Source organism: Thamnophis sirtalis, unplaced genomic scaffold (genome assembly GCF_051295495.1).
Source record: "Thamnophis sirtalis isolate CommonGarterSnake01/CBP01778 unplaced genomic scaffold, rThaSir2_p1.2 scaffold_13, whole genome shotgun sequence".
In the NCBI taxonomy this organism is placed as follows: domain Eukaryota; kingdom Metazoa; phylum Chordata; class Lepidosauria; order Squamata; family Natricidae; genus Thamnophis; species Thamnophis sirtalis.
Window position 1 is genome coordinate 54,629,656 of NW_028261393.1, and position 17,613 is coordinate 54,647,268.

The window sequence follows — 17,613 nt, forward strand, 5'->3', positions numbered from 1 at the left end:
GGACTGGCCAGGCTTTGCCAAATTAGCAATAGCAGTTAGACTTATATACCGCTTCATAGGGCTTTCAGCCCTCTCTAAGCGGTTTACAGAGTCAGCATATTGCCCCCAACAACAATCCGGGTCCTCATTTTACCCACCTCGGAAGGATGGAAGGCAGAGTCAACCTTGAGCCGGTGAGATTTGAACCGCTGAACTGCAGAACTGCAGTCAGCTGAAATAGCCTGCAGTGCTGCATTTAACCACTGCGCCACCTTGGCACAACTGCTGGAGGCAACTCCTTCCACCCACTAATTGTTCTCCTGTGCTTATTATTGTTCTCCGCCATCCAGTCAGAGCTGAAGAAGCTTCTTGGATGAGAAGCGAAATGCCTTCAAACAAAAAAACAGTTGCCTCTTGGGGGGGAAAAAGCCCCTTTGGGACAAACTTGACCTGGAGGACGGAGAATCTCTGTAGAAATCCGGTGAAAAGGAGAAGATGGCAACATAGGACAGTTACTAAACTTTAACAGTGACCGGCAGTAATTAAAGTTGCATTGATGGGCTGATCTTGGGGGGTTCTGCCCCAGACCACTTTGAAAAATGCCCCAAGTCCTTCTGGTGCTTCTACTGAAATAGACCCACCAGTCCTCTACTTCTGACCTAGAAGGAAGACATTCCTCCCTCCTCCTGGCAGCCCCCAGGCCAGGGAAAGGAATTGACACCTCCCCTAAAGTTTTAAAGCTGAATCGGTCCTTCCTCGTCCCCTCCCCTGGGTCAGGGAGGGTATCTCAAGCCACAAAGCCCAGAACAACATGTCTCAAACCATAAAAATTGGTGTATATATATGAAGTGACTATTTAGAATACCTTGTTGAAAAATGAAGGAATAACATCTCTGTTTGAATGTATGATATACAAGGACAATAATGGGTTCCACCACAAAACCGCAGTCGACTAAAGCGCGCTCGACGAAACCGCGTACCTGACGTCATCACAGCGCGACGAAAAAAGCACGCTGTGCGCGCTAAAGCTAAAATTAACCCCTAAACCTAAACCTAACCCCCCCGAAACCTAACCCTAAACCTAACCCTAAACCTAACCCTAAACCTAACCCTTAACCTAACCCTAAACCTAACCCTTAACCCTTAACCTAACCCTAAACTTTAACCTAACCCTAAACCTAACCCTAAACCTAACCCTAACCCTTAACCTAACCCTTAACCTAACCCTAAACTTTAACCTAACCCTAAACCTAACCCTTAACCTAACCCTAAACCTAAACCTAACCCTAACCCTAAACCTAACCCTAAACCTAACCCTTAACCTAACCCTAAACCTAACCCTTAACCTAACCCTTAACCCTTAACCTAACCCTTAACCTAACCCTTAACCTAACCCTAAACCTAACCCTAAACCTAACCCTTAACCTAACCCTAAACCTAACCCTAAACCTAACCCTTAACCTAACCCTTAACCTAACCCTAAACCTAACCCTAAACCTAACCCTTAACCTAACGCTAAACCTAACGCCAACCCTTAACCTAACTCTAAACCTAACCCTAACGCTTAACCTAACCCTAAACCTAACCCTAACCCTAAACCTAACCCTAACACTAACCCTTACCTTTACGTGAATTGGCTTGCTTTAAAAGCGCTTTTTAAAGCGCCCTTTTTTCTCCGCGGTCGTATTTGTCGCGCTGCTGATGACGTCAGGTACACGCTTTAATCGGGCGCGCTTTAGTGGACCGCGGTTTTGTCGTGCCACGCAATAATGAACATAAGCCTACCCGATAGATGATTGCTGGGATTATACATAATTGCAAACAGCGATATACAAATATAAATGGTTGGTAAATCTTTTTTATATCCTAAAAAGATATCCAGAATGGGATAAGTGATTATATCAAGGTATATTGTTATTAAACAGACAATCAAGAATGCAAGGGAATTAGGTTTATTGAAAAAAAAAAATTAATTGTAATTGAATACACATTGTACAACGAAAGCGAGGTATTTAGTTATATTAGATGAAAAATCTGTGATTGCAAATGTAATTGAGAACATGGATGCAAAAACACTTGTAACCAAACGACATGTTGTATGTAATGGATGAGATCATTTTTAAAAAAATATTGTTTATTTTATTTTATTTTTATTTTAAAAAAATAAAAAAAACAGTTTGTAAAAAAAAAACCATGTCTCAAACCTGGCAACTTTGCAAAGAGGGGGTTTCTTTCTGCATCTATTTCAGGGTGCACTTAATTTCTGGGGCTCGCAAATTCACACATCTGAAAAGCTGGCAAGGGGGAGAAACGCTGGCTGAGATTGTGCCCTTATCGCACCACCAGAAGTGTTTCACAAACAATCAATAGTTAGCAATAGTTAGACTTATATACCGCTTCATAGGGCTTTCAGCCCTCTCTAAGCGGTTTACAGAGTCAGCATATTGCCCCCAACAACAATCTGGGTCCTCATTTTACCCACCTCGGAAGGATGGAAGGCTGAGTCAACCTTGAGCCTAGTGGGATTTGAACAGCCGAACTGCTGAACTGCAGTCAGCTGAAGTAGCCTGCAGTGCTGCATTTAACCACTGCGCCACCTCGGCTCCTTTAGAGCCTGATACAAGACAGCCACTCCGTGGGTTTAACCCGGGGACAACATTTATAATACATACCCTAGATATCAAGAAGTGCATTTTAATCAATGTCTTATTCACAGGAGAGTTCAAACTACCCCAGGGCTTTAGATATCCAAGGAGAAGAATGTCCTGTCCTCTGGGCAAAGCAGAGAAGGTTTAAAGTCCGTTTCTGACCATCATCCTCGGGTTGCTTTTGTTTTGTCCAAGCCCTGGTTTAGTGTAATGTGTGAACCTGGAATGTCCCCGTAAAGATGAGCATTCGCTAGAATGATCTCGCCCTGAAGCCCTGCAGGAAACACAACCAGATGAATAATTCAACTTTATTGTAAAGCTACAATAACAAAACATTGAAAGTACTGAAAGTAAAATTCTTTCTCTCTCTCTTTCTCTCTCTTTCTCTCTCTTTCTCTCTTTCTCTTTCTCTCTCTCTCTCTCCCTCCATCCCTCCCTCCCTCCCCCCCCTCTCTCTCTCTTATACTTCTACGGGCAAAAGAAACTAGGGGTGAGGGAGGGTTCAAGTGATTTTCTAGATTTTTGCAGGAAAGATGTGGAAGCTGGATATTTAGGGCACCTCAAACTATACATCCAGAACCACTAAAGTCTGAAAAACTCAACATTTGTAAGGAGATACGATGTCATCCAGTACGACCCACACTAGAAACTCCTTAAACTTCACTGGGTCAACTCTGGGAAACTCCCACCCACCCACCAGAAGCTTTCCTTGGCTTCCTCCTGGTTGAATTGAGACCCAAATCTGGTGGCCATAATAGCTGAGAAATTCTGTAGGGCTAATGATGAAGGGTGGAAGACTCTGGTCTCCAGCTCCCCTCTTTGCAAATCTCTCTACCTTTAGGAGCAGGTGGTCCAATATCTAAAGCAGGTGAGCTGTTCTTCTAGCTTCCCTCCAAGCCAGGGCCCTTTACCTGCCTCTTTGCTGCTCTTAAAGGACCCCCCAAAAGGGCCCGCTCCAAACACAAGAACTCAAAAAAAAGGCTTTTGAGACTCAGTTGCAGAAATCCAGAGGGGACCTTTGTCAGGAAAAGCCCAGGAGGCTGAAATGAATGGTTTTCCCCTTGCCTGGCTCCAACCTGCAATAAAAGTGGGGCTGGTGAAAATTCAACACCACCCCACCCCACCCCCAGAGGGACAGAAGCCGAAGGCTGCAGGGCGATTCTTCTCCCTGCAGGACCAGTCCTACAGAGACCCAGGAGGGGCTTAGCCAAATAATTAGGCAGCTCATTGGCAGAGAGGAAATCCCCAAAGGCTCTCATTTATTGGGGTGGGGGAGTTATAAGGAAGCAGCCTGGCCTATTTTTGAGAAACGGGGCATTTTTGGCGAAGGCACAATGGATACGGGAAAGATGTCCGAATACCTTCCCGACGCGGTTACCTGTACTTTATGCATGAAGGTCCTCCACGACCCAGTGACTTTAAGCTGCGGCCACAACTTCTGCCACGCCTGCATCCAGAGGCACTGGGGAGGGGCTCTGAGCGGCGTGCTTTGCCCCCAGTGCCATCAGCACTTCGATGACGTGACCCTGACGGCCAACAGGCAACTGGGCAACGTGGCTTGGCTGATCCGAAAGCTCCAGGACAAGGGAGTGCTGGAGAGGCCCAACCGAGGATTGTGCGAGGCCCATAAGCAGCCGCTGGTCATCTTCTGCCAGGACGACCAGGCGGCCCTCTGCACCGAGTGCCAGGAGTCCCAGGAGCACACGAACCACGTCCTGGCTTCCCTGGAAGGGGCAGCCCAAGAGGCCAAGGTAGAACCGCCCTCAGTTTCTCTTTCCCAGCTGCTTCCCACCCGTGGTGGACTTTGGTGGTTAGGGAGGCTGACCAGTTACACCAGCAGAAATGTTAGATTAAGAGGAGGTTTGCTTGAACCCTGGTGAGGTTCAGAAGCCATGTGGGTTGAGTTCAGGGACCCCCTTTAAGGCAACAAACTATGTTATGCCTTGGGACAAGGGTTTCCAACTATTGGAAGAAACGTCCTTCTGGGTTCAACTCCAGGTGGGGGGAAAAGACACTGGAAACATAGAGGCTGCTTGGGAAGATGGCTTAATGATGGATAGGACCAGGTGGCTTGAGGTCCTGGGGGAAAAAAGGTGGCCCCATGCTTCCAGATGTTGGGTGAAGAAAAGGGGGAAAGGGGGCTTGCTGAGGTTTTTTATACTCTCTGTTTGGCCCCCTCCCCTGTTTCTTGTTCCTGTGTAAGAAATGTATTCTGATTGGTTATCAGGCTCCCGTTATGCCTTGGGACGGGGGTTTCCAACTATTGGAAGAAACGTCCTTCTGGGTTCAGCTCCAAGTGGGGGGGAAAGGACACTGGAAACATGGAGGCTGCTTGGGAAGATGGCTTAATGATGGATAGGACCAGGTGGCTTGAGGTCCTGGGGGGAAAAAGGTGGTCCATGCTTCCAGATGTTGGGTGAAGAAGAGAAAAGGGGGGAAGGGGGCTTGGTGAGGTTTTTTATACTCTCTGTTCGGCCCCCTCCCCTATTTCTTGTTCCTGTGTAAGAAATGTATTCTGGTTGGTTATCAGGCTCCCGGAGGGGTGGGGGGAGGGTGTCTTAGTTGTAGGTTGTGTATCTTTTGAAGACCAACCTTGGTTGAGTTGCCAGAGGCAACTAGTGACCCTAGGATCCTGGCTTATTGGTAGCTTGCTGATGTGTCCCAGACAGAGGTGGGTTCCTACCAGTTCGCACCAGTTCGGTAGAACCGGTTCGTCAAAGCTACCAAACCGGTTAGAAGAGGTTCCACCAGAAAACAAGCCACACCCACAGAAGAGGTTCCAAATTTTTTTGAAACCAACCACACACACACACACACACACACACACAGACTCACACAGAGAAAGAGAAAGAAAGGAAGAAAGAAAAAAAGAAAAAAGAAAGAAAAAGTGAGAGAGATGAAAGAAAAAAAAGGAAAAAGGGACAGAGAGACAAAAGGAAGGAAAGAGAGAGAGTGAAAGAAAGAAAGAAAACACATGGCCGGCAAGCCACTCCCACCAGGTCACATGGCTGGCAAGCCACTCCCACAAAGGAGGCCACACCCACAGAGTAGGTTCGAAAAATTTTTGAAACCCACCACTGGTCCCAGACATTTGTTTTTCACACTGACAGAAGATATAGAGATTTCAATAAAGAAACCATGATTAATTTGCTCATACGCAAGTTTTCTGACTTGATCCTGGCTTAATTAACAAGCTATGATTTAAGCAACCCAATGTGTGTTGGACATGCAAATATAGTACAGGATGAGAAGCACTGTTAATATCCTAACCTTATACTTCACAGTCAAACCAGCTTTACTGTTATTTAATAGACAGTTGAAATCAGGATGGGAATCTAAGTATATGTAGTATATGTCTTCACACACACACACACACACACACACACACACACACACACACACACACACACACACACACCAGTGAAGTTGCTGGGCTTGTTGGCTGCTGCCCTCCGAGCAAACTGAAACAGGACCACAGAATATCGCAAAGCAGAGCACGGGGTCTCCAACCTTGGCAACTTTAAGCTTGGCGGACTTCAACTCCCAGAATTCCCCAGCCAGCAAAGCGGGGGGGGGGGAGGGTTTGTGGAAGGCTAATCCTACCTTTGTTATGTAAACTAGACTGGCTCAGCACACACGCGCGCGCACACACACACACACGCCCCCCCTTTAATGGCCCATTGACAAAGGTGGGGGCTATTAAGAGTGAGTCTGTTCCCTGCCTAGAAAACACGTTTCTCCATTTCTTATCCAGGGAAATATTTTTCTGCCTTTTCAATATTTGCCGGGAGATTTCATTTTTTTTTTCTAGGAGAGGGGTAGGCGCCAACTTCCTATGCAAGCTTGGCAACTTTAACCCTGGCGGGCTTCAACTCCCAGAATACCCCAGCCAGCTGGGGTAAAGGAGCAGGGCCCCCCGGCTGAGCTAGTCTACTTTACATAACAAAGGTAGGATTAGCCTTCTGCAAAAAAAAAACCCCGCTTTGCTGGCTGGGGAATTCTGGGAGTTGAAGTCCGCCAGGCTTAAAGTTGCCAGCGTTGGAGACCCCCTGCCCTGCTTTGGGATATTCTGTGCTCCTGTTTCAGTTTGCTCGGAGGGCAGCAGCCAACAAGCCCAGCACCTTTACTGGGGTGTGTGTGAAGATATATACTACAACTTTGCCCCGCGTAGAAGTTCCTTGCAATCATGTGTGCAGGCGTTAACTGAGGAGGTCGTTTGTCTCGAGACTGGAATTCAAGGTTGCAACCAACCCTCTCTTTGGCCTGGCCGTAGCTTTGCCATGGCCATTAAACCCCCCCCCCCCAAAAAACCCCGTCAGGTCTGGGAAGGGGTCTTGGATTTCTGCGTCCCTCCCAGATCAAAGGCAGCACCTGGTCTGCAGCTGAAGTCATGGCTTCTTTCTTCCAGAACGAAGTCCGCGTCTATCTGGACGTTCTGAAAGTTCAGAAGGCTCATCTTCGAGACTGCTATTCAAACGCGCAAACGGAAAAAGGAAATCTGAAGGTAAGGACCTGGCTCGGCTTCTCTCTGGGGAGGAGGCAGGGCTGCTCTTTCGGGGTGTGTGTGTGTGTGTCTGTGTGTGTCTGTGTGTGTGTGTGTGTGTGTGTGTGTGTCCCCTTCCTTAAGAGGGGTAGAATCAAGATCACGCGAAGTGTTAATACCACTTTATAATGCCTTGGTAACTTGGAATCCTGCACTCAGTTTTGGTCGCCACGGTGTAAAAAAGATGTGGAGACTCTGGAAAGAGTGCAGAGAAGAGCAACAAAGAGGATGAGGGGACTGGAGACTAAAACATATGAAGAACAGTTGCAGGAACTGGGTATGTCTAGTTTAATGAGAAGAAGGACCAGGGGAGACACGATAGCAGTCTTCCAATATCTCAGGGGTTGCCCCAAAGAAGAGGCAGTCAAACTATCCTCCAAGGCACCTGAGGGCAGAACAAGAAGCAATGGGTGGAAACTCATCAAGGAGAGAAGCAACTTAGAACTGAGGATAAATTTCCTGGCAGTTAGAAGATTTAATCAGTGGAACAACGTTGCCTCCAGAAGTTATGAATGCCCCAACACTGGAAGTTTTTAAGGAGATGTTGGATAGCCATTGATCTGAAACGGTGTAGGGTTTCCTGCCTAGGCAGGGGGTTGGGCTAGAAGACCTCCAATGTCCCTTCCAACTCTGTTATTCTATTCTATGCTATGCTATTCTAAAGAGTGCAGAGAAGAGCAACAAGATAATTAGGGGACTGGAGGCTAAAACATATAAAGAACTGGGAATGTGTAGTTTAATGAAAAGAAGGACCAGGGGAGACAGGATAGCAGTCTTCCAATATCTCAGGGGCTGCCACAAAGAAGAGGGAGTCAAACTATCCTCCAAGGCACCTGAGAGTAGAACAAGAAGCAATGGGTGGAAACTAATCAAGGAGAGAAGCAACTTAGAACTGAGGAGGAATTTCCTGACAGTGAGAACCATTAATCAGTGGAACAGAAGTTGCCTCCAGAAGTTGTGAATGCCCCAACACTGGAAGTCTTTAAGAAGATGTTGGATAGCCATTGATCTGAAACGGCGTAGGATTTCCAGCCTAGGCAGGGGGTTGGACTAGAAGACCTCTAAGCAATTGCAATTGTTAGACTTATATACCGCTTCATAGGGCTTTCAGCCCTCTCTAAGCGGTTTACAGAGTCAGCATATTGCCCCCAACAACAATCTGGGTCCTCATTTTACCCACCTCGGAAGGATGGAAGGCTGAGTCAACCTTGAGCCTGGTGGGATTTGAACAGCTGAACTGCTGAACTGCAGTCAGCCTGAAGTAGCCTGCAGTGCTGCATTTAACCACTGCGCCACCTTGGTTCAGATCCCTTCCAACTCTGCTATTGTATTTAAGATGGTTTGGTGTTAGAGAGCCGAGGTGGCGCAGTGGGTAGAGTGCAGTACTGCAGGCCACTTCAGCTGACTGCTAGATCAGCAGTTCAGCGGTTCAAATCTCACCGTCTCAGGGTTGACTCAGCCTTCCATCCTTCCGAGGTGGGTAAAATGAGGACCCGGATTGTTGTTGGGGGCGATATGCTGACTCTGTAAACCGCTTAGAGAGGGCTGAAAGCCCTATGAAGCGGTATATAAAAATTTGCTTTTGTTTGTTTTTTAAGAAACTTACGGACCGTGACAATCAGAACTATAGCTCGGGATATAAGGAGATGTACGAGATGATGACCAAGCTGCATCAGGACCAGATGAAGGCAGCTAAGTCCATCAATGATCAGATCGAGGAAGAGTTGGGCAAACTATCCAGGGAGCACAACAAAGTCCGGACCTTCATAAAGGAGCTGGAGAAGAAGTTCAACCAACCAGCTTATGAATTCCTGAAGGTAGGCTGGGCCGGAGTCTCCAGGAAGCGGCTCCAAACAGCCTTTCAGAAGTTTTTCGCAGCCGTGTGATCCATTAAAAGTCTTTAAAAGTCTTTTTAAAAGACTTTGAAAGACCTGTAGAGACTTTTCATGACTTTTAAAGCACTTCTTTACAAGCTGGCAGTTGCTTTTCATCCCGCCACTGCCGGGGGGGGGGGGGGGGGATACTTTGCATTCCGTAGTTTGATGATGGTTGCACTAAGCAAAAGTCATGAAAAGCCTTTAAAAGTTTTTTAAGAGTCATTAAAAACAGCCCTTTCCAATGTTTTTCACAGCCGTGTGATCCATTAAAAGTCTTTCAAAGTCTTTTTAAAAGACTTTGAAAGACTTGTAGAGACTTTTAATGACTTTTAAAGACCTTTAAAGCACTTCTTTACAAGTTTTTAAGAGTCATTAAAAACAGCCTTTCCGATGTTTTTCACAGCCATGTGATTCTTTAAAAGTCATTAAAAGTCATTAAAAGTCTTAAAGACTTTGAAAGACCTGTAAAGACTTTTAATGACTTTTAAAGCATTTCTTTACAAGCTGGCAGCTGCTTTTCATCCCACCACTGGGGAGGGGAGGATACTTTGCATTGGGTGGGGCCATATCCGTAGTTTGATGATGGCTTTTCCTTGGAGGGGGGGGGATGGAGGGGGGGCTGTTCCTGCCTCTCACTGCATCACATAAACCACCTCTGCATTAGAAACTTCACCTAGGAAGATGCTCACCTTAAATGCCATAGAAAGAGGGCCACCTTTCTGCGTTCCAAATGAATGAGGTCCAGGGATGACCACCCCCCGCCTGGGTGGGAGTGGGGGGGGGCAGAGCCAGGCCTGCCCTCCAGATTTATGTGGACTAATTTTGCTCCTCTGTATCAGTGGTGGGTTTCAAAAAATTTTCGAACCTACTCTGTGGGTGTGGCCTCCTTTGTGGGCGTGGCTTGCCAGCCATGTGTTCTCTCTGTCTCTCTCTGTCTCTCTCTGTCTCTCTCTCTCTCCCCCCTTCTTTTTGTCTCTGTCCCTTTTTCCTTTTTTTCTTTCATCTCTCTCTCACTTTTTCTTCTTTCTTTCTTTCTTTCTTTCTTTCTTCCTTCCTTCCTTCCTTCCTTCCTTCCTTCCTTCCTTCCTTCCTTTCTCTTTCTCTCTCTGTGAGTCTGTCTGTTTTTATGTGTGTGTGTGTGTGTGTGTGTCAGTGGGTGGGTTTCAAAAATTTTTGGAACCTCTTCTGTAGGTGTGGCCTGCTTCCTGGTGGAAACTCTTCTAACCAGTTTCGGTAGATTTGACGAACCGGTTCTACCGAACTGGTGCGAACTGGTAGGAACCCACCTCTGCTCTGTATGGGGCGAGAATTCCATTCCAAGCCCAGCGGATCTGAAAACCTTGGCAAAAAAAAGGATTCCGAGCCCTTCAGTGCAAGGTGGCCCATCTTGAAGTCTTGTGGCCTCCCAGGATTCCTGAGCAGCCACGCCGGGGGGGGGGGGGGAATTCTGGGAGCCAAAGTCCACAGGTCTTCAAGTGGCCAAGGTTGGATGGTAGCCCTGCTTGATCAAAAGGGAGAATTGGGCTGCTTGCCCAGGTGATGAAAGCCTGTTTTACAGACGGTGACTTTCCCTATCTTTCCTTCCAGGATTTCAAAGAGGTGATAGCCAGGTACGTAAATTCCCCCCCCCTCCCCGCACAGCTTCCTTCATTCATTGCCCTCTTAGGCTGCTGTGCTATGCACAAAAGTTAAATATGAGGAGGTGAGCTCCTTCAGCTGGACCAAAAGGCATTCAAAGGATGTGGGTAGTAGCAGCATCCAGTAATTGTTAAATGATGGCTATTCCCCTGATTGGAGTTTATTTCCTCCTGGAGCTCAGGAGCCTCGCTTCTTAAACTGGTTTGTATGTGAAATCAATAACAAATTAGGTTTTGTGATGGACATGAAGGGCAAGGCTGCAGTTATTGTTATATTGGGCCACCATGGGTAGTAACAAGGCAGTTGGCTTATTGGCCTAACCAGGTTTAGGTTAAGTGGCTTTACTTTTTTTTAAATCGATTTTTATTGGGGCGTTTTTTCAGTCTATAACAAGTATTCACCATCACATTAACACTGTTGTGTCATCATACCTATATATATCGATCTTATATCGCTTCTATATTTATGTATGTTCATTTATGCTTCTATACATTTCTCTATTGCTTCTTAGCAATAGCAGTTAGCAATAGCAGTTAGACTTATATACCGCTTCATAGGGCTTTCAGCCCTCTCTAAGCAGTTTACAGAGTCAGCATATTGCCCCCAACAACAATCCGGGTCCTCATTTTACCCACCTTGGAAGGATGGAAGGCTGAGTCAACCTTGAGCCGGTGAGATTAGAACTGCTGAACTGCAGCTAACAGTCAGCTGAAGTGGCCTGCAGTACTGCACCCTAACCACTGTGCCACCTCGGCTAAATGAACTTTTATTTCTGTTATACAACCATTTATACCAATTATCCCGAATTTCATAATATTCAGACTCTTCTTTGTCCTTTAATCTTAATGTTAATTTATCCATTTCTGCGCAATCTAGAATTTTCTGAATCACTAATTCATCTTGGGGGATATTACTCTGTTTCCAACATTGGGCAAACGTTATTCTGGCTGTAGTCACCAAGTGTATTAATATATATTTAATGTTCTTTCTATATTTCCCCTTGGTTATTCCCAGCTCTCTCTCTTGAGAGAGCCGAGGGGGTGCTGTGGTTAAATGCAGCACTGCAGGCTACTTCAGCTGACTGCAGTTCTGCAGTTCGGCTGTTCAAATCTCACCGGCTCAAAGGTTGACTCAGCCTTCCATCCTTCTGAGGTGGGTAAAATGAGGACCCGGATTGTTGTTGGGGGCAATATGCTGACTCTGTAAACCGCTTAGAGAGGGCTGAAAGCCCTATGAAGCGGTATATAAGTCTAACTGCTATTGCTATTGTTAAAAAGTTCTGGTTTATATTCTATTTGTTCCTCTGTAATTTGTTATATCCATTTCCAAATTTTAATCCAATTCTTTTGAGTTTCCGGGCAGATTGAGCATATATGATAGAAGGGGTTTTACTTTAATTTAGTTTTGTTGCCTAAGGGTTCATGTCTGCTTCATCGTCTGAATTCAGCCACAGGGGGGTTGTGAATGATAGTTAATTCATACATCTCCCTATCCTCAATGCAAACAAAATAATATGATTTCATGCAATGTATGAGAATCTACCAGCTCTTTTTTTCCGGTTCTTCTCTTAAAGCTGGGCTCCTTCCCAAATCTGAGTATTCTTGGGGCACATTATTTATTTCTTCCTTTGTTCTACTGCCCAAAAAAGATTTATGATTTGCAAATACCCCCTTGTAAGGGCACGTACCTAATTAAGACGAGAGTGAACTATACTATTATTTTGAATGGAGTAAATTAGTTAAGTAAAATGCTCACTATATTAAAAAAAAATTGAAGACAGATGTTTACTTATAGAAAAGAGATGGAAAGGAAACGATACATTTGAATCATTTTTAAAGGGGGAAACACGACACTGTTTATGTATGAAATAAAAATTAAAAGTTGGAAAATATGAGAAGAAAATAATAGGGATAAAATTGGAAATGGAAATGCAATGTAAAATGAATTATGTGTACGTGAAAACGTTAAAAGGGGGGAAACCGGACAGCACTCTTGTCTACAAAATAATTTCAATTGTGTATTTTTTTAAAAAATTAAAAAAAACTGAGTGATTTATCCCCTTGCACACTTGTGGTGTGCAAGGGAACAATCCACCTACTGTTCTTGCCAGAGTGGGTTTCCTGCCCACTCTGGCAGGCAGATAATCCTTTCCTTGCTGGGTGTCTCTAGGTGCAAAGAACTTCTGGCTGAGTCTCCCAAAGAACACTTCCCTGAGTTCACGGAGCAAATGTGGGATTTCTCCCTCCGGGGTCTCTTTGTGCACAATACGTTGAAGAGGTGCAAAGGTAAGGATTTGCTCCTTGGGGCAGTTTTGGAAGCCGGGAGGACGGAGAAAATCCTGCTAAGCAAAATCCAGGGAATTGGAGGGAAGGCGTGAAAGGGACAGTAAGGTTTATTTAAGTGCAGGCTTCTAACACTGGGCAAAAGAGCTCCCCGCACCCCGGGGTGCTTTGCTGCGCCCCCCCAGCATTTATTGGGCAAGGCTGGGAAAGCTACCCTCCTGCTGGGGGTCTCACAAGCCCCTCGAGCAAGTACGTTTGTCACACATGATTGAGAGGGAGCCCATCCAAGGGTTTGGCTCACTTTTTAATCTGTTGAGTCGGCCGCGATTGCTTGGATTGTGGCAAAAACGGGCTAAGACGAACCGAACCAGAGACATTGAGGGTGTTTTGTGTATGTGTGAAGATGACCACTCTTGTCAGAGTCCAAAGAATGACAACCCTTGGCCAGGCCCGGCAGAGGGGAGGGGGGCAGAGGTGGGTTCCTACCAGTTCGCACCAGTTCGGTAGAAGCGGTTCGTCAAATCTACCGAACCAGTTAGAAGAGGTCCCACCAGAAAGCAGGCGATATCTACAGAAGAGGTTCCAAAAATGTTTGAAACCCACCACTGACACACACACACACACACACACACACACACACACACAGTCAGACAGACAGACAGACAGATTCACACAGAGAGAAAAAGAGAAAGAGAAAGAAAGAGAAGAAAGAAAGAAATAAAAAAAGAAAAAAAGAAAAAAGTGAGAGAGAGATGAAAGAAAAAAGGAAAAAGGGACAGAGAGACAAAAGGAAAGAAAGAGAGAGAGGGAGAGAAAGAAAACACATAGCAGGCAAACCACCCACATCCGGTCACATGGCTGGCAAGCCACTCCCACAAAGGAGGCCACACCCACAGAGTAGGTTCGAACATTTTTTGAAACCCACCACACACACACACACACACACACACACACACTGACTCACACACACAGACTCACACAGAGAGAAAAAGATAAAGAAAGGAAGAAAGAAAGAAAAAGAAAAAAAAGAAAAAGTGTGAGAGACAGCTGAAAGAAAAAAGGGAAAAAGGGACAGAGAGACAAAAGGAAGGAAGGAGAGAGAGAGGGAGAGAGAGAGGGAAAGAAAGAAAGAAAGAAAGAAAGAAAGAAAGAAAGAAAGAAAGAAAGAAAGAAAGAAAGAAAGAAAACACATGGCTGGCAAGCCACTCCCATCAGGTCACATGGGAGCAAGCCACTCCCACAAAGGAGGCCACACCCACAGAATAGGTTCAAAAATTTTTTGAAACCCAACACACACACACACACACACACAGAGAGAGAGAAAGGAAGAAAGAAAAAAAGAAAAAAAGAAAATGAGAGACAGCTGAAAGAAAAAAAGGAAAAAGGGACAGAGAGACAAAAGGAAGGAAAGAGAGAGAGAAAGAAAGAAAGAAAGAAAGAAAGAAAGAAAGAAAGAAAGAAAGAAAGAAAGAAAGAAAAGAAAGAAAGAAAACACATGGCTGGCAAGCCACTTCCACCAGATCACATGGCAGGCAAGCCACTCCCACAAAGGAGGCCACACCCACAGAGTAGGTTCGCAAATTTTTTGGAACCCACCACTGGGAGGGGGGTTGCCTTTGAGATATGCAAAAAAAAAATGCAAAGCAAAAGGGGGGAATTTCTGGGTAGGACCCCCACCCCTCCCCAGATGATTAGCTGATAGTAGGCCTGAGTGCAAACTGCTGTCCAAGGAGCGTTTTTTCCTCTCCATACTAACTAACAGAAACGACAGGTCGCTGCATTTCTTACCTCCCCCCCCCCCAAAAAAATACCATCTTTCTGTTTCTCTTCTCTGTCTCTCCAGAGTCCCTTCCGCTGGTGTGCGAGTGGGCAAGAGGTAGGTTCTTTGAAGGGTTGAGGGTGGGGAAAGCGGACCGGACGTCCGTCATTTTATTTAAGTGCTTCTGTTTGACAAACAGGTCTCCTGATTGTCAACTTTAAGACCCCCTGGATTTAAGCAGCCCCCACCCCACCCCAGGTGTAGAAGGGGAGGGCTCCTTCCTCCTGCCATGCCCTTCTGGCTTCCGGATGGGAATAAGGGTTGCCCCACATGGGCCAAGACTTCCTAGCCCAGGTGTTGGCAAACTTAAACACTCAAGGAGCCATTTGGATCCGTTTCCCGCAGAAAAGAAAACACCGGGAGCCACAAAGGTCCTAACCGGAAGCCCCCCGTTCAATCCCGGAGCTGACCGGAAGTTCAGTTCCCCCACCATAGAGTCCTCCTCCTAGCTGACCGGAAGTTCAGTTCCCCCACCATAGAGTCTCCTCCTAGCTGACCGGAAGTTCAGTTCCCCCACCATAGAGTCTCATCCTAGCTCGTTGTACTTTTTCCTCTACCTGTCATAACCGAAACCCCTATCAATTGTGGAGACGTTAAGTTAAGTTTAATAAACTTATATGCCGCCCAATCCCGAAGGACTCCGGGCGGCTTACATAAAAGACAATTTAAAAAGTACTAAAAAGTTTGAAAGACAACAGGAAAACCCTCCCCCTGCCATAGAGTCTTCTCCTGGCACACTGTGCTTCTCTCCCCACCCCACCCCACCGGAAGCTCCTCTGAAAATTGTGGCACCGACCGGTGACGGAGCCACTGCAGAGGGAGGAAAGAGCCACATGCGGCTCCAGAGCCGCAGTTTGCTGATCTTAGCCTGTCTTGCAGGACGAAAGCCAATGCCTCTCCAGGGATTACCTGGACTACAACTCCCAGCAGCCCCAGCAAAGCTGGAAGGGTTGGGATTTAGCTCCCTTGGTGGTGGTGTGGGGAGGTCAATTCCCCCCCCCCTCCACCTTCCTGACCTCTGTGTCCCTTCTCCTCCTCCTGAAGCAAATGTGACCATGGATCGGCTTACTGCTCATCCCCACCTGCTGCTGTCCGCCTCCAAGAAGATCATCACCCATGACGCCACCCCCAGCGGGCTGCTCCCCGGCCGCAAGGCCTTCGACACCACGCCCTGCATCCTGGCGGAACAGTGGTTTACGACGGGGCGGCACTGCTGGCAGGTGGAGGTGACCTCCAGCGGCCAGGGCTGGGCCTTCGGGCTGATGAAGGACTCGGTGTGCAGGAAGGGGCCGGTGGCCTTCTCCGCGGAGGAAGGCACCTGGGCGCTGCTGCCCGAGCACCTGCCCCCGGCCGAGCCCAAGGCCTGCACCTACCGCTTCCGCCTCTACCTGGACTATGAGGGCGGCATCGTCAACTTCTTCGACGTGGCGACCCGGGAGCCGGTGCTGCTGCTCTCCTACGCCATGTTCCTGGGCGAGAGGATCTTCCCCTTCTTCAAGTTGGAGGATCCCGACTCCCAAATGCGCGTCTTGCCCTGAGTGCCACCTGGCAGCGACGGTCCCCTTCTCCGAGGGGCCAGGGCGTTTCTGGTTTCTAACACTGGGGCCGGGGGGAGGGGGAGACTTGGCAGAGAGAAGAGGGTCTCCCTCTGACTGCTTGAAGGGGGGGGCACAATTTTTAAAATGCAATTAATAAAGGTGAAGTTTTTAATCTTGGAGGTTGGCGGTGCCTTCTTTCCACCTGGCAGGGGGGGCAATAGCAATAGCAGTTAGACTTATATACCGCTTCATAGGGCTTTCAGCCCTCTCTAAGCGGTTTACAGAGTCAGCGTATCGCCTCCAACAACAATCTGGGTCCTCATTTCACCCAGATAGATGATAGATGATAGATGATAGATGATAGATGATAGATGATAGATGATAGATGATAGATGATAGATGATAGATGATAGATGATAGATGATAGATAGATAGATAGATAGATAGATAGATAGATAGATAGCAATAGCAGTTAAACTTATATACCGCTTCATAGGGCTTTCAGCCCTCTCTAAGCGGTTTACAGAGTCAGCATATTGCCCCCAACAATCTGGGTCCTCATTTCACCCAGATAGATGATAGATGATAGATGATAGATGATAGATGATAGATGATAGATGATAGATGATAGATGATAGATAGATGATAGATGATAGATGATAGATGATAGATAGATAGATAGATAGATAGATAGATAGATAGATAGATAGATAGATAGATAGATAGATATAGAGAGAGGGAGAGATAGATATAGAGAGAGGGAGGGAGGGAGAGATAGATATAGATAGATATAGATAGGATAGATAGATAGATAGATAGATAGATAGATAGATAGATAGATAGATAGATAGATAGATAGATAGATAGATAGCAATAGCAGTTAGACTTATATACCGCTTCATAGGGCTTTCAGCCCTCTCTAAGCGGTTTACAGAGTCAGCATATTGCCCCCAACAACAATCCGGGTCCTCATTTTACCCACCTCGGAAGGATGGAAGGCTGAGTCAACCCTGAGCTGGTGAGATTTGAACAGCCGAAGTGCAGAACTGCAGTCAGCTGAAGTAGCCTGCAGTGCTGCATTTAACCACTGCGCCAATCGGTCAAGGAACAGGTGGAGCCGTTGGCCAGCCGGAATTGTCCTTTGGGGGGGGGGGGGAAGCTGGTCCTCTAATGGGGGAGCCCCCATTGCCCCAGCTGCAGCGCCTCTCCCCTCCTTCCCTCTGGCAGATGAAGGGCTGAGTGGCCGCGACCCCCCCACCCAGCAACTCCTTGCCTTCTGTCCTGGCCGG

General features: G+C 46.7%; 1 protein-coding gene across 1 annotated transcript; it reads left to right on the forward strand.

The window, feature by feature from the left end:
• The first annotated feature begins 3,961 nt into the window (after nucleotides 1–3,961).
• Nucleotides 3,962–16,324, forward strand: LOC148043199 (zinc finger protein RFP-like). The gene is made up of 7 exons (XM_087727775.1): nucleotides 3,962–4,378; nucleotides 7,036–7,131; nucleotides 8,769–8,987; nucleotides 10,635–10,657; nucleotides 12,855–12,970; nucleotides 14,811–14,843; nucleotides 15,831–16,324. The coding sequence occupies exons 1-7, from the start codon at nucleotides 3,962–3,964 to the stop codon at nucleotides 16,322–16,324; spliced, it is 1,398 nt and encodes a 465-aa protein (XP_087583901.1).
• Nucleotides 16,325–17,613: the final 1,289 nt, after the last annotated feature.